We start from the raw sequence: 18,163 nt of genomic DNA on the forward strand, positions 1-18,163 counted from the left end.
CCCAACTACATATAGAGAATTTGGAAGAAACTGTTAATAAACCAGTTCAACAGTAAATTTAAAAAGCTATGTTCCATGGACCAACAAAGATAATTTAATCTAAGAATTTGTAATATGTAAGAACAAAAAATGCTGTAATGGAAAAAAAGGATAATCTCACAATGCCAAAAAGACATTTAATAATACTCAACAGCGATTCTGATCAGAAAACTTTAAAAAAAACTCTGAGAGAACTAGGAATAAACGAATATATCAGATGATGAGAAAACATCAATTAATAGCCAAAATTATTATTAACTGTGAAACTCTAGAAGTATTCTCATTAATATTATGAATAAAATATTCCTGCTAGCACTATTCCTATTTTACATATTTTTGAAAGTTCTCTTCAAAGAAATAATGCATATGTATGTGAAAAAATCTAACCGTATTATAATTAAATAAATGAAAGTTATAACATTAATGTCATGATATCTTTTCTCTATCAGCTTGCCACAGTTAAAAACAAATCCCATTAATATGACTAATATGTAATTCTGGCAGCAGGGTGGTGACATGGAAACGCTCATGATCTGCCTGAGGGAGTATAAATTGGCAAAAACCTTTATGGAAAGCAGCTTGACAGTTTTTACCAAGAGCTTTAAAAGAGTTTATGTCCTTTGACCCAGTAATTCCACTTCTGGGAACTCCAGCCCAAGGAAATCATAAGAATTGCTGACAAAAATTTGTGTCCTAGGATGTTAATGGCAGTGCTGTTTATAATATTTTTTAAACTGGGAAATAACCTAAAATGCCAAACAATGGGAGAATGGTCAAATAAAGCATGATACAGCCATGCGGTATAATATGGTGCAGGCATTAAAATTATGCTTTTGGAAAAGTATTTAATCTAAAGGGAAAGATACAATGTTAATTAGAAAAAGGCAGGATATGCATTTATTTAAATTTGATCTCAATTTTATAAAAATCCATATTTATATAATATATATGTAGGAAAAGTTTAATGGACTCAAAGGAAATACTTAAAAACATAAATAATATATTAATATACTACTATCAGAGTGTGTTAAAGTCAGAAAAATTCTGACTCTACCAGGTCATTTCAATCACCATCAGGGATTTACATTTCATGTTGAAGGACAAACTTAATTGTAAATTTATACTAAAATGTTAGCTTTAGGCTGAGATTCAGTCTCTGTGCAGAGAATTGTTATCTTTGCTGTGATTAGTGTATCTATTTTATAATCACAGTTTCCATCCTTAACCCTGGACAGTTCAGATCAGTTGAGAAACTGAAGAGAGTCCTGTCTTACAACACCACTACCAGAAAAATCACCAATGGGTTAGTTTTGGTAGCTGAAGTTTTATGAAGATTGGCAAAGAGCTAGTATGAAATAATCTTATCTTCTCCCCCTTTACATCTACAAACAAAACGATTTAGGCATCTTTTACACTCAGTTGAAGGAAGTGAACAATTGGAATCCTAGGGCTGGAGCATGCCTGTGAGATACCCAGTGTTCTCTTCTTTCTCCAAATTGAGCAATACAGGAAAACAGCCATGTAAAAAAGTGGAATCTGAGAGTTGCAGTGGGCTTTGGAAGTGCTCTTATCCAACTTCCTACCCAAAGTGAGAATTCTTAAATCCAATGGAGGCGTCTTTACATCCACTGGGAAACCCCCTATATTTGTAGACACGGGTTTCCTCATTCTGTAAAATGGTAACAACTTGAGGATAATTGTGGGCATGATATGAATTCATGCTTTCTAAGATCTTAGTGTAGTAGCTTGGCATGTGTTGGTTATTATTACCTTTGCAAGGTCTCACATTCCTTTCTAGGACTTTTCTTATTGGATGACAAATCTGTTTACTGAGCCAAAAAAACAGTTCCTGGAACTATGCAGAGTAAGTCTAATCCACCCTCTACATTAACAGTCCTTCAAATACTTGAAGACAGCTTTCATGAATTTAATAACTGCTTTCTGTGTTTTTTTTTAATTTCAAGAATAGAACACAGCAGACCATAAAAATGAGCCATTATCAGTCTTCCTTTGGATTTTCTGTGTAAATGTTGTTTAACATTTAAATGGTGCTGATTATAATTTGAGATATTAACAGTTAGATATGCCATTGCGTCCCTCTGTTATTGTTTGTAAAGGAGGTTAAACACTATATTAACTTCTGAGTAGTGATTTATTGTTGCTTTTGTTAGAGAAAAATAAAAACAGTAAAATAATATAATTTGATATTGCCTTTGAGAATTTTCAGTTTGCAGAGGTCTTTATTTCCTACTCAATTTTATTTTTTAAAGAGCATACATGTAGTGTAAATACAGCATCACATAAATGCTAAGTTGTTCTTTGCTTCCTGGTGTAAGCTGTTGTGTAATATTGCTCAGTAACCATTAAGCAGCTGCTCTGTCTCAGAGATGCTCATATTTCCTTTGGTAGATGAAGGGAATTTACTATATGAATGTCTCCAAATTGCTTTAAGATCTTTGGCCTTTGTGTCAGCTATTTAGATTCACAGTGGTCTATGTAACACATGAAAACCATGTTTTTAGAAGGCCCCAGAAGCCTGGAGGTTACACATGGGGTTGTGTTAACAGCAAGCACCTGCATTTTGCTGTTTTACCCTCTGTATTGTATAGCAGGGCTCCTGACCCCCTGCACGATCCTCTCTAGTTATTTTGCCAGAGTCCTTAAGTACTCTCTCGTATGCTTGTGAGCAAGCACTATTAGCTGTCCAAGTACCGTGTCATCCACTGTTTCTTTTCTTTAGCCTGCCTCATCTTGGGTAATGCCTGTCCATTGTAAAGGCCGTGCTGTGTGCAAAGATGCATGAAGCGGGCAGCCATCTGCTTCAGGTGCTTCTCCCAGGCTACGCAGCCGCCTGATTCCCACCCACCCCCCTCCTATAAGGTCACTGTCAGCAGGTATTACCACTTATCCTTGGGAGCCCTCCTTTTACTGAAGTCTCACTATGCTCCATGCAGGAGTGGAGCCCAGTGGGGGACCTGTGGTGTTGCATTCTGGCTAGTGGGTGCCAAAGCAATTCTGACATATTTTCAATGTCTTTCACAGTTTTAGTAAAATCTTTCAGTTTTCCCTGTAGATCCAAATTCCTTAGAACTTGGGGAATTGGGGGTAGGGAGTGGAGAAGCACCCTCAACATTCTGAGTTGCCTTCCCTTTTCTATGAGATAGTCGTTGTATTTGTCTGTGTGTGACTGCCTTGCTGTCTTCCTGCTGGTAGGATTGCCTTGAGGTGGCTCTTCCCTCCCTTAGGATTCGGCTTCTGACAGGACCACACATCACTCCATCTTAATGGGCATGAGTAGGGCATGACTTAGAAGCAAATGGAGTCCTAACTACTCATTGGAGTGATAAGGAAATGAACTTCAGATAATATCCATGTATTGACTTGTTATTAAGTATTACACATGGTATAATTTCTATAAATGAAATGTTCACTATTCATTCACTCATTCATCCATTTATAAATATTTGTGAACTGTTTGAACCCTTCTAGTCCCTTGGTAGTTATTTTGTACTAAATGCCTAAAGTTGTACATTAATTACACAACAAAGTCAGAGATATAATCTGACTGTAATCATTATGCTTTCCCATTTTGCCCAAAAGCTTAAATAAACTCCTCGGCAAACAAGTTCCAGAAAATAACAAGGGTCAGTAGAGTTATCCTTCAATCTTAAGCTATCTTTATCTTCATTGTTATAAAATTATTAAGGTGTTCATTTGTGACCATGTTTCAAAAAGTTGAACTTTACATTTGTTCTGCAAGCGTTTCGTAGTTACTGTAATGTGGGCGATGAGTTAGTTGTTAAGGGAGATATAGAGATGAAAACCCAGTTACTCCCCCAAATAAGAAGAAGCACGAGGCTTGAAAGCAGTTATCTTGGTAAACTTGAATGTGCAAAGTGATATAAAGTAAGAACAAACTAGATGCTATGTGAATACAGAAGAAAGGGATTATTTCTAGGTGGCACAGGAGTTGGGAGGGGAGGGTAGAAAAGCAGATTATGGAGCAGATGGTGGTTGAGCTGGACATTGAAGGCTGAGAGTTGAGCCTGCAGAAAGAGGGCCTTCTGATCAGAGGCAGCTACGTTAGAAAGATATGAGGGCAGGCCTTTACAGAGTACAGTTGGGTAAGGACAGATAATCTTGTCTGATTGGTTAAGCACACAGGCTGTAGTCATGACAAATAAGTTCTCTGTATTTGTCATATATAAAATGTTATGTTTACCACATGTAAAATAAAGTATAATCTATTACGCTTAAAACAACAAAAGCTATAGAAATCTTTGTATACAATGATAACCTATCAAAATTAAAACCATCTTTGTCTCCAGCCACACAAAGGGAGTCAATGTCCTTTTTTTGTCTCGGTGGCTTTTAGCACTTTGTACAATGTCGTCTACCTGGAAATTTCTCAATAATCACTGAAATGAATTCAACCTGGTGAAAACTTAATTGCTGAAGAAGTAGGCGTTTCTTAAAATAGAGCTGCGTCAAGTGGGGGCATTTTGTTATTATCCTCTTAAAAATGTATATCTTTTTCAGAGCAGTGACTTAACATGAGACCTGAGTTTTATCACCAACTGAGATCTCAATTTCTTCTCATTCTTTTGCTATTTCTAAAGAAGGTGGATGGATGGATATACAACAGTGTTCAGACATACACAGCGCCCCTGTTTATTCACAGCAGTGAGGCATATGTGCTAATTGAATGACTTTGTCTTTTCATGCTGTGTATGGTTAAAAAGTGGGCTGGTGGCTTTCTTTCCGGTAAAATTTCTAAATGATGATTTACAAATAAGTTGAGAGTGTCTGGAATTCAGTGTGCATATTTCAGTGTATGGGTGATTGCTGACTCCACAGGCCTGTCCTAACTTACTGGTCACATTTACTCAGCACCTACTCTGGGTTTTATATTTTTACCTCACTTATTACTTGTAACAATGATGTAAGGTAGGTAATTTTATTATCTCTAATATATAAATGAGGAATCTGAGGTACAAAGAGCCTAAATGTTCCAGGACTATTATTATTATTAATTTAGAATAATTAGTTATTAATTATTAGGATTAATTATTCCAGGATGCCACACTGGCAAACTGTAGTCAGGAGTCAAACCCCAGCTCTTTGACTTGAGTGAGCCATGTTGCTAAACCACCAGGCCTCTATCATCCCTGCACTGAATCTAATCTCTTGGTCAGCGCTAAAGCTTTATGTAACATCCAATTGCCAGTTCTTGGAATTTAGGGTTTTTTCCTGGAAGCATTTTATTTATTTTTTATTTATTTATTTTTATAAATTTATTTATTTATTTATTTTTGGCTGTGTTGGGTCTTCGTTTCTGTGCGAGGGCTTTCTCTAGTTGCGGCAAGCGGGGGCCACTCTTCATCGCGGTGCGCGGGCCTCTCACCATCGCGGCCTCTCTTGTTGCGGAGCACAGGCTCCAGACGCACAGGCTCAGCAGTTGTGGCTCACGGGCCCAGCCGCTCCGCGGCATGTGGGATCCTCCCAGACCAGGGCTGGAACCCGTGTCCCCTGCATTGGCAGGCAGATTCTTTAACCACTGCGCCACCAGGGAAGCCCCCTGGAAGCATTTTAATTCTGAGGATTTTCACTTACTCTCTCCCTGGGGCAGCAGAGAGTAGCCATATCCCTCCCACCTAAGGTGTTCCCCCCTCCCTCCTCACCCTCACTACACTTCCTCCTTCTGGATGAGAACCTGGGGATAAGACTGGTGTTTGTGAGGGTCCCCATCTGCAGTCCTGGACAGAGCTAGACCAGCTAGCAAGCATGTCTGACTTACTCAGGCTCTTGACCCGTGGCCCACGGCTACTGGGGGCCCTGGACCTGGAGGTCACGGGAGGGTCGGGAGGCATTCCTGGAGGTCTGGCTTCACCACCTTCGCCAGAAAAAGGATCCAGTTCTTGAGATGAAGGGAGTCCCAGGGAGTGGCAGCAAGGGTGAGAAAGCAGTGAAATCATGTGAGGTATATTAATGGTGCACAGAAATAGGTCTGTGTAAAGTATTTGCTGTATGTAAGGGTTCTGCTTTTGTGTGATTCATGACGGGAGCAAGGGTGGGACTGCTGGTAACAGCAACTCACTTTTTAATCAGGGAAGGATTTGTGAAAGAACAGTGCTTTCAAGAGATCTTTGAAGTAATTCCAACAAGGTGCTAATTGTGGTTGTGGTTTTCCTTTTTCTTTATTTCTTTTTTTTTTTTTTTTTTAACGGGTGGACTTTAGTCTACCAGGTGCTACCGAGCTGAGGGCCCCTGAACCTTCATTCCCTATGCGTGGGCAGTGGCAAATAAAACCATACCAATTGCCCTGTACAATTGGAAAGTTAAAAAATTTTCCTGAGAGATTATTTAGCTTCTAAAGGTTAAACGTTTGTTGAAACAGACCCAGTTTGCATTTTACAAGAGTTTTGCTTTTACAGTTCTTCGTTGTAAGCATACTTGGTTTTTGTTCTAACCTTTGGTTTAAAACACTTGAACAAATTCTAGTGATTAATCATTTATTTGCTTCCTGCTTATGTTGATCTCTTTCATCTTGATGTTTATTTTCAGGATACCTCGAGGATAGTTTTGTAAAATCTGGAGTCTTCAATGTATCAGAACTTGTGAGGGTATCCAGAAGTAAGTAAACTCTTTTCTTATTATTTAACTATACAGTATGATTTAAAATATTTTATATTTGAACCTTAAATACAGTATGAAGAGAACTGTGTATTAGGAGAATTTGAGTTTTAAAATCTCTGACCTTTTGATGAAATCATAAGTGAATATATTTTGTCTGGTTTTCTAAAATATTTGCATTTAAATCAACACTTTCTGTAGTACAAAAATAATTTGCGGTTTGTTCTGCTTGCTGTGTTATTGGTATTCATTTAATTCACTGTTCACTCTGTGACCATAGATGGTCATTTATATCAAAGGAAGTGTGATTAATTAAATGTACTCAGTGTTGTTATGATAACCCACATAAGTTTCCTGTAGATAAGTGCTTTTTCATTTTGCTAACATTTTGGTGAGGGCTTGGAGATGTACAGGATATACACACTAACATGCAGAGTGTAGAGGGATGCAGAAATTAACTTTGCAGATTGTAGCTGGATATAGATAGAAAGCATTGTTATCCAAAACAATGTCCAATTGTTTTCATTGGCCACCTCACCTGAGACACCATTCTTGGCAGGCTGGATGAGAATTTTCTCGAGTTAAGTTCACCTGGCCAGCTAACTAAGCATGGGGGAAGTTTCCTTGATCAACTCTTTTAGTTATTACTGGTGTGTGCGAATATATGTAAGATGCAGTTCTTATCTCATTGATTATGCTGAAGGGGGTGACTCATTTCTACTTGCTCTCTTCTCTGATTTAGCTTATTTATGTAACTTTGAAGGGTGTATTTTCACCTGACATTTTGATAGAGAGTGTCACAGTTTGGAATGATTTATTCAGATGATGTAGGGGCACTCTGGAGCCTGTTTAAGTTGTGTTTTTCACTTGGGTCAAATTCAGAGGTCATGAACAAGAATTATGATGATCCAAAAAGAACAAACAAGAATGAGTTACTAAGGGTAAGTATAGGTAGTGCTTTAGCATGGCGTTGAGTGAAGTAATCTCCAAGGTAGTAGGTGACTCTGTCTTTGGAACTGTAGTTTCTCAAATAGTTCGATTTCTGAAGTGGCTAGTGCAAACAGCCTGTATTTCAGAGATTTCTGTACATGAGCATTTAAGACTTCAGTAGCATGCTTTCTGACGTAATTCTGCAGTGGATAAATGTATGCCCCAAAGACTTCTGCCCTGGGTCTGTTGACTTGGGGGCAGTGTAGGAGACCAAATTAATATCCTGTATGCCTGTACCTACAGGGTTCATATTTGCTGGGCAAGAGGATTCTGATGGTCTGCTTCATTTACTTCATTCACCAAGGCGATGAGCCTTGTGTGTTTTTCCTGATCAATATGTGTTGTGCAAAGGCCTCTGATATTTGAACTTTTTTATGTTTATTTTTAATTTGGAAAGGAACATGCCTGACTTACTTACTACTACTTTATTGCATCATGTAAGGAAGGGGGTATTTAAAGGGGTGTGTGTGTGTGTGTGTGTGTGTGTGTGTGTGTGTCCCCATACTGCTCTTTAGCAGAGAGGCTATGCTGCTACAGTTATGAGACATTATGAAATTATTTGTTTAAATTTGTACTTTTCTCCGTTTTATGATATATTTTCATCCTTCTTATGACAGTAGAGTCGTCTGTCAGAAAATATTATTAGTTCCTCATTATAGGTAACATTATGCTAGATGCTGTAGGAGAGCCACATGAGAACTTTTAAAAGCCCAGATTGATATTTTGAGAAATCTGAATTTGAAACATAAAAATAGATTAAGAAATACCTTTCTAGGGACTTTCCTGGTGGTCCAGTGGTGGAGAATTCACCTTCCAAAGCGGGTGCGGGTTCGATCCCTGGTTCGGGAGCTAAGATCCCACATGCCTTGTGGCCAAAAAACCAAAACATAAAACAGAAGAAATATTGTAACAAATTCAATAAAGACTTTAAAAATGGTCCACATCAAAAAAATCTTTTAAAATAAAATACCTTTCTATAATAGTTCAGAAATGAGGTAAATTTAACATAGACCATTCATTCTTTCTTAATTTATCTTGTCATTTCCTAGAGGTTTTTAAGTTATCTGTTATAACAAACATTACTAATTTGTAATTAGTATATTAATTATCTGTATTCATTCATTAGTTACTTTATTCAGCAAACATTTATTTTCTACTCCATATGTAAATAGGTGTCTCTGAAATGCTTGAGAAGTTATTCTCCTAAGTGTTTTAATATATCCATATTATAATCTTATTTACACAATTGAACTTCATTGTTTATGAAATAAGGGTTTGCTAAGTAAACATCAACTTCAGCGCAACCCTTATGCTGTATATCACAAATTCTGACTTCTTGAGGGTTTACGGTATGTTAATGGTTTCTGTCCTCTGGGGTTTTACTCTCATATGACCCTCTAATGTGCATGTTGACTTTAGCTAATGAAGCTATTCAGTTTTAGGATAGTGATCTTTCTGGTGAATGATATTATCACCATCTTAAAAGTTGATTTAGGATCAGCTTTTGGAGTGAGGAGAACAATAAGAGAGATTAAGGGTTGGCCTCTAACCCTTGGAATCCGAGGTTCTTCTGAGCTTGGTTTCTAAGAGGGTATTGGCAGCCTCTTAAACATGATTTGCAGCCTTCAGGCCCCTTGCTGCTCTCTGGGAGAGGTGCTAACACTGATCTTTGCATCTGATGTAAGTTTTTCCAGAGGCTTTTAAACAGGCACATCTGCCTGGGACTTGCTGTTCTCATGCACTTTGTCATTAGATGAATTTTGTGCCTGTGTGCTGTTTTAGAATCTGGCCATGTTCGTTATTAATCTACTTTAATTTCTGTAATCTCCCATTTAGTGTAAAAATGCACACTGAATTTTACAGTGCTCATGTGTAAATCCGTAGACAAAATGTTTTTGTTCTTGTTTTGCTTAAGCCATGGCTAAAGCTTGATTTTCTGTCTTGTCCCCCACCCCCGCAGTTTTATTGAGGTTTAGTTGACATGTAGCACTGTATAATTTTAAGGTGTATAGCATAATGACTTGACTGACGTATGTTGTGAAATGCCACAGTAAGTTTAGTCAACAGCCATCATCTCATACAGATACGAAAAAGAGAGAGAAAACGTTATTTCCTTGTGATGAGAACTCAGGATCTACTCTCTTAACAGCTTTCCTATATATCCTACAGCGGTGTTAATTGTAGTCATCATGTTGTACATTACATCCCCAATACCTATTTATTTTATAACTGGAAGTTTGTACGTTTTGACCCCCTTCCTCCAATTCTCCCTCCCCCCACCCCCCAACACCCACCTCTGGTAACCTTTTCTATGACTTTGGTCTTTTGTTTGTTTAGATTCCACTATTGCTTTCTTGATACTTTGGAAGAATCCTTCTGGAACAAAACTTAGAAAAAAACAAAATTTCCAAAGATTTTTAATTATCATTTCCCTATAAATTATACCTAGTATGCTTACGGTCAAGCAATCTGTGTTGACTATCAAGCCATATGTTTATTAAATAGAAACTACAGATCTTTGCCGAAGTATTGCATGAGCTTAATAAATTGCAAATAGTTGATATAAGATATAACCTGTAAGTTTCCTGTCGGTAACTCAGTTCTTCGAATTGTATCCATCACTGCTGTTGGAAGCCAAACAGATTGCTTACTTTCACTGAGCCCCTCAAATGCCTCCTTCCAGCACATACTCTGCTTTCCAATGTCACATAGAACATGGTTCTAATAATAAACTTTAAAGCATGTGGTTACTGTGGGATTTCTTACCTTGCATTTTTTTTAACCTCTGGTGTATCTCAAGCCACAACAAGCAGCTACATTTTAACTGTCCAAAGAACTCGAGCCGTTAGGCATAGTTGCACATTGAACACTAATATTTTCTGTATAAAATGAGGCTAAAGCATATTATATAATATGAACAACCTAACAGAAGGCAGAAACTCCAGAGTTTTAGAGCTGAGACTAATCTCGTATGTACTGATTAATTTTTAATGGGGAGAGATAATCATTGTATATTCCTTGATTGTTTCTCTACAATAAAGCATGCACCTCCTAATCATATTTTCTTTAAAAATACTTTGTTAGTCTCAGCCTGCCTGAGATATTGAAGTACAATTCAACTGATAGTGAAGTGCAATTGAAGTACGATTCAACAGATAGTGAACACATTTCAAATGTTTATTAAAAATTCTGAGTAAGAAAAATTCCTTGAAAATCGGCTGTCCCTTTGGAATTTTTTACTCAATGTGTGGTTAGTTTGGAGAGAGAGGAAGGTTAAGTAGACTTTGTGTTCTTAGTGTGAATTTCAAGGGCTCCAGAATTTTGCCGCCCCACATAGGATACACTTTCTCTCATTGGAGATCTTGAAGGCCTGATAAAAACAGGTGAAAAAATAGAAACTATTCTTAAGCATTGTCCTTTGACACCAACCTGGCTGGCCTCCATCTTGTATATCATCTCTGCCCATGACCTTGCTCCTGTAGTAATTGCTGTTTAGAGTAACCTCCCTTTAGTACCTTACTTGTCTTCCAAAGCCCTGGGCCAGCTGTGACTTTTCCACAGATTTCTTGGACCATTCAAGCTTGTATCAGATTCTTCTTTCCTTGAAATCCTGTAGCATTTATTGATCATGTCTTTCATTTGGAAGTTTCATTATAAAACGCATTATGCTTGTATCTCTGTGTTTTTCATGAGTATTTTGTTTACCCAACTTGTTGCCCAGTATGTCTTGTTAAGGACGGGAATTATCTTAGACTGTTTTGTGTCCCTTGCAGCACCTGCCAGTAACGGGCACAATATCTTATCGAATGAACAAACCTTCAGCAAATAGGTTCATTTGTACCAGTTCACCAGCTTTGCACGGGTTTTTGAACTGTTTCATCTTTGTTGACCACTCTAGGTTGCCAGGGCAGAATTTCAGGGAAGAAAGCAAGGAAAGAAGGGAATTCACATTTGTTGAATATCCATTATACACTAGGCATGATGCTGGACTTTTATCACTCCTTACCTCATCTCATCCTCAAAATAATCATATGTGATAGGTTATTCTAATTTTCATTTTACAGTTCAGGAAACTGAGGCACATAGCCAGTAAGTGGCAGAGGGAGTTAAAACTAAAAGGCTGTCTATCTCCCAAGACCCTACGCATTCTAACACAACATGCTGTCTGACAGATTTATTCAAGATGTCTAGAAACCAATTTTAAAAATTTGAAAAGATGTAATCCATTGTACAACAACCAATATTACATTAAAATTTTCAGTTCTTAATACATCAACAAACTCAAAAAGACTTCTTGATTTATAAAATAATACCTTAAAGTATAAAACTCCATGAGTATATTTTAAATGACTTATGAAGTTGGGCATACAAACTTTTTTAAAAATAAAACATAGCTGTTGAGTAAAACTGTACTCACCATTCATATATGAAACCTGAATATGTATTTTGGAAAAAGAATCTTGACTTTTATTTCATATTTGTCAATTTTACTTATATACCTGTCCTAACACAAGAATTATTTTTATATCAAATAATTATAAATATGATTTCTAATGCATTCTAACATTAATGTTAACATTATTATAAAATAATAATCGCCTTTTGTGAAACTATTCTAATTCGATTTATTTAACAATAATTTGGTTTTTGAGATCTGACTTAGTACAAAGTGCCTTGCTTGATGCTGAACAATAGGCAACATATATTGTTCCCTGTGGCGCATCTAGAGACTAGCGGGGTGACAGGTGTAGTGACGACTAACACAAAGGACTGAGTGAAGAAGCTTGGGCAGTGGGAGTGGGAGAAGGGGTAACCAGTGATGATAGTCAGCATGCCTCAAGTTTCCACACTTGAACATTGGCATCGTGAGGATGTTTGCAAGTCTTAACCAGTGAACGGCTGGTATTAGATTCTTAAGGTAAAGAGAGTTCCCCTCATCCTTGCCCAGAGGCATGGAAAATATTAGATTATCGTGTTTGAATAGAGATGACAACAGTAAATGGCATTCCCAATGTTTGTTGGTGTTGTTGTTTCATTCCTCAGCACCCATAACCCAGGGAACTGGAGTCAACTTCCCAATTGGAGAAATCCCAAGCCAACCATACTATCATGACATGAACTCGGGGGTCAATCTTCAGAGGTCGCTGTCTTCTCCACCAAGCAGGTAACTGCAACAGGAGTTGCTTTTGTTCTCAGTCTGTATGCAAATAGGTAGATAAGTAGACATGCAGATAGATAGGTACGCAGGTAAAGAGAAGGGGGACGTAAAGCAAAGAGTTCAAGATTTTTGCTGATTTTACACAAAGTTTTAATCTTTCCTGGTTAAATTTATTTTGAAATTTGAAAGTTAAATAGTTGTTCAAAGCATTTTAAAAAGTCTTTTTGGGGAGACGAGGGAACTATGAAAATATTAATATTTCTATTCTCTTATATGAAGTTATTATAACTCTATAAGAAATTCTTTTGGTGACTTTAAAAATGATGTTGCCATAGCAAAGATCCCTGGTTTAGGATTGATTCATCCAACTTTTACCCTAATACCATGTCCAAGCTGGGGATAATGAAACATGAAAAATAAAATGTGTCATTTACTTAACCTTAAAAGGCCTTATTCTAGGCAACAGGTTTGCCAAGTTCTTCAATTAGTTGATGTTCTTTGAATAATTTAGTTAACTCTCAGTTACCAGTGAAAGTATTACCTGCTCTGAGATTTGGCCTAACCAGCCTTTGTTGGGGAACAGCTACAGTGAGGTGACTTTGCCTTTTAGTTCTCTGCTGACATTCTCATATTTCTCTCTTGACCTTCTGATTGTAACTTTCAGTCCCACAGGAGTTTAAAAAGAGATCTCCTATTTAAATGAGGGAAAATTAACTTGGCAAGTTGTAGTACATAGGATTTCATGATATGTTCCCCTATCGTTGAATGATAGAAGAGGGCTGAGTGTGAATAAGACAAATAAATATTATAGCTTTATTGGGGTTTTTTGAGTTGGATCTTCAGTATAGGAAGAGCAATCTCATTTCCATAGCCTTAAATATACCCACGATCAGTTAGAAGATCATACGTGAGTTCCAGAGCAAAACATATATTTCACAGTATCAACTGTTAAAAAATTTAAAAATCTGGATAACTATATTCCTATGCTATCCTCAAAAACAAAAATTAATTGCATTTGAATTAATTATGGGGCTATGCACATTTGTTTGTTTATTAACTAAGTTCAATTTGATGTCATTTATGGTCAAACTATATTTTCGTATAGTTAGATTGCATAGCAAGATAATAGGGTTTATTATCATTAAAACTGTCTGTGATATGGTGAAGTGTTAAAAATGCTTTAGTTTTTCTAAATTTAAAATGTGAATAGTAATTTTTATTTTGTCTGGTGGATTGGTATGCTGTCAACACAGATCTTTCCTCATGATCATTCACTATCAGATACTATGTCATTCAAATAAAAAAGATTTAAGAAACATTTCTCTATTATTTCCTTATGAAAATCTTTTCCCCCTCATTTCAAGTTTTCCATACATATTTACAGCTGATTTACAGATGGGAGAATTAGATTAAAGGAGGCTTAAAAAATACATTATAACTTTGGATACCCTACAAAGAAACTAAAGAAACTGTTTACTCTCACTGTGGTTTAGCATGGATAGAAATTGCCATCTTCTACATCATGTTAATACTCTGGGAGTTGTGAGCCAAATATTAATCACAAATGTATCTATGAATATACCCAGACATGCACATGCTTCCAGGATTTGGAAACAGTGTAGTAGAAAGAGCACAGTCTCAGAAGTCAGAAGTCCTTACTTTGTGTCAGACTGCTTCCATTAACGTGCCCCGGGCAATTGATTTTCTCCAAATCTGTCTTCCCACTTCTATGAAAATGGAGGATTGGTTTATGTGTATGGCTTCTAAAGTGAATTACAACTCTGAAATCCTATGACATTAGGTTTATTATCACTGTATAAAGTTCATTCAGAAGATATCTTTTTTACTTTTTATTTCCATAGGTATGAATAAGATTTTTTTTAAGGAAAAAATATCCATTTCTATACTCATAACTTACTGTTTAATAGGGTATTGGTGGAGATGTTTGAAAGCAGTATATCAAGCAATATGGCATGTGGCGTAGAATAGCTTTGTAATCTCTGCTCTAAATATTCACTTTTCTTAGTAATTGAGATAAAACTATGTTTTCTTTATTAAAATATAATATTTTGAAAGTTATTTTGGTTTGAATTTGGCAATGGCCTGTTTTTCATGGTTGATCTTAAGAATAAAGGATCAATAACCTAAGTTTTTAGGAAAAAAAATCTAAAAACAATAAATGCTGGAAAAGGTGTGGTGAAAAGGGAACCCTCCTACACTGTTGGTGGGAATGTAAATTGATACAACCACTATGGAAAACAGTATGGAGGTTCCTTAAAACACTAAAAATAGAACTACCGTATGACCCAGCAATCCCACTACTGGGTGTATACCCTGAGAAAACCATAATTCAAAAAGAGTCATGTACCACAATGTTCAATGCAGCACTATTTACAATAGCCAGGACATGGAACCAAGCTAAATGTCCATCGACAGATGAATGAATAAAGAAGATGTGGCACATGTATACAATGGAATATTACTCAGCCATAAAAAGAAACGAAATTGAGTTATTTGTAGTGAGGTGGACGGACCTAGAGTCTGTGATACAGAGTGAAGTAAGTCAGAAAGAGAAAAGCAAATACCATATGCTAACACATATATATGGAATCTAAAAAAAAAAAAAAAAAAAGGTTCTGATGAACCTAGTTGCAGGGCAGGAATAAAGATGTAGACAGAGAATGGACTTGAGGACACAGGGTGGGAGGGGGAAGCTGGGGTGAAGTGAGAGTAGCGTTGACGTATATGCACTACCGAATGTAAAATAGTTAGCTAGTGGGAAGCAGCAGCATGATCTCCCTTTGCTTTGCAATGACCTAGAGAGGTGGGATAGGGAGGATGGGAGGGAGGCCCACAAGGGAGGGGATATGGGGACATATGTATGCATATAGCTGATTCACTTTGTTGTACAACAGAAAGTAACACAGTATTGTGAAGCAATTATACTCCAATAAAGATCTATTTAAAAAAAAAGGATATATGAAATAGTTTATAATCAGTAAAGTACTATAAAATTTTTAATATTATTAAATATAGGGTTGCTACTAATAATTACTATCTTATAAGTGTCTTGTAAATGCCAGCCACTAAATGCATGAGCTTTACATTTAATAACTCATTTAATCCTCTCAACCACTCCCCTTTTTATTATTTCCATTTTACAGATGATTAAACTGAGTTTAGGAAGGTTAAGGAGTTTACTTATCTTTGAATTGATATGAAGGGATTACATTTTTAATGACAAGTGCTGTACGAATGAACGTTATTCATATTGATAATAATTATGAGTCAGGTACAATCAATAACAATTTTTAAATCAGTATACCTATCACATTAAGAATTCACTTTTTAGTACTGAAAATAGTATTCTACTACTGGAAATGTATTTCAACATGTAAATATAATAAAAACCATATTTGTTAGGCAGGTACAGTTCTGATATGTTATAATAAATGATACGTACAACTAGAAATGTCTGCTACTCCTATTGATGTCTTGAATACTCACCATTATTTCAAAATGGTTCTGAGATACTGTTACTTGTGTTTGTGGAAATTTCCACAGTAAGAATATTCTCAGATTATGTATTTTCAGATGCTACGCATCTTTCTAGAAATCCCATTAACGTTAACTATTGTCATATTTTAACAGCAAAAGACCCAAAACTATATCCATAGATGAAAATATGGAACCAAGTCCTACAGGAGACTTTTATCCCTCTCCGAATTCACCAGCTGCTGGAAGTCGAACATGGCATGAAAGAGATCAAGGTGAGTAATAAGGCGTTGCGTCTAGGAACAGTAGAGTAAAATGTCAGCTCCTTTCATAAATTTCATTTAGTCAAAATTTCATAATTGAATCAATATGGATTATATTTTTTTCATGAAATGATTGCAATAAAATTATATTAAAGGTCATGTACTGGTCAGATCTTGTTAAAGTTAAGTTACAAAATTCCCATATTTTTATGTGTTTATTAAACTTTTTTTTTTAGACAAAATGATCTTTTAGAACCCTCAGTGTGTGTGTGAGTGACGATGACCTGACTACATTAGTTGGCTGGATTGTAGCAGAAGCACAAGTTCTGATTCAGTCAAATCAATTTGCTCCTCTTAATGGGGTATTTTAAGGAGGAGCCAAGCTTTAAGCGGTTCACAGGTGCTAGTTACTGAAAGTTCCCATTTAAAGGAAACCATACTTCCTTTTGGAAGTAGGTACAACATGAACAATAAATAAAAGTGTAATGTAAGACACTTGGTGTCTGAGTCAATCTAGTTATTCTATCTAGATAAAACTATAACCCAGTTCTAGGGCAGCTCTAGGGAAAAATATAACCTTAAGGAATAGGTATTATTTGACTCTCTGAATTCATACTTTGCTCTTTTTCATTCTTAAAAATCTATTGGATTAAATATATTTCATCGGACATACTCATGCCTTTTTGCCACAGAAGGAGATGATTAAACATGGAAACAAAGATTAGCTAACAATTTTTGTTGGTATGTGTGCAAATATGACTTATATCAGCAGCACAAAATGTACTTGAAAATTCTTTTAAATAAAATTCTCCATTTTCTTAAAAATGTAAAAAAAAAAGAGCTCATTATCAGTGTTTTTCAGCCCGTGACTTGGGCGTGTGTATCTGAGGGTTGAGGAGCTGCATGTCCAGTAATCTCAGGAGACCAAATAGCTCTGAAGCTTAGCAGTTAAAGCCAAAGTTCAGGACTCCTTTTCTGCTGTTCCGTGTTTTCCTACCGAGGGCCATAGCATTTAAAGAATGGTGAAACATCTTCATGGAGGAATTGACATTGAGTCAGGTGGGTCTCCTTTAGCATGCTGAGATTTTTAACTAGTAAAGAAGGGGACAACGTGGGCACAGACAAAAGCACAGGCAAGCATTGAGGTGGGGAAGTAAGTTTCTGAATGGCCATGTATGAGCCCTGTGGTGGGAGGCTGTGTGTGTGGATGGAAATAAAGGGAGATCGTTTTAAGGAAGGATTTGAAAATCAGCTGGAGAGTTTGGGCTCTGAGATCTTACTCCACCTCCCCAATCTATTCTTTAGACAGAACCATCTTTTAAAACATAATAATGTCATATCACTCCCCTACTTCAGTCACGTCCTGCTCCTCTTAGGAGAAAATCAGAGTTCCTTCCTATGATCCACAGACCTTTTTCTTGTCCTCTGGCCTCTTCACCACTGCTCCAGCCTCAGAAGGGGCCATCTGCTTCCTTCTTGCACTTGAGCCTACTGCTTTGTTTAGATTGGAAATGCAATACCCAAGACCTTCATATAAGCCATGCCCTCTGGAGGGCTCCTCTTCTGTCTCTTCGTCTGGCAAATT

At 36.7% G+C, this 18,163-nt stretch overlaps 1 protein-coding gene across 12 annotated transcripts in view; it reads left to right on the forward strand.

Annotated features, from left to right (window-relative positions):
• The window catches only part of NFIB (nuclear factor I B), a 235,700-nt gene that overhangs the window by 158,012 nt on the left and 59,525 nt on the right, over window positions 1-18,163 (forward strand). For all 12 annotated transcript variants that reach the window (XM_082401657.1, XM_082401659.1, XM_082401658.1 and 9 more), the window contains 3 exons: window positions 6,604-6,672; window positions 12,706-12,826; window positions 16,472-16,590. In XM_082401657.1, coding sequence (XP_082257783.1) covers window positions 6,604-6,672; window positions 12,706-12,826; window positions 16,472-16,590 — 309 coding nt within the window. The remainder of the gene's footprint in view (window positions 1-6,603; window positions 6,673-12,705; window positions 12,827-16,471; window positions 16,591-18,163) is intronic.

Source organism: Balaenoptera borealis (genome assembly GCF_965194805.1).
Source record: "Balaenoptera borealis genome assembly, chromosome: 8".
NCBI classification, from domain to species: Eukaryota; Metazoa; Chordata; class Mammalia; order Artiodactyla; family Balaenopteridae; genus Balaenoptera; species Balaenoptera borealis.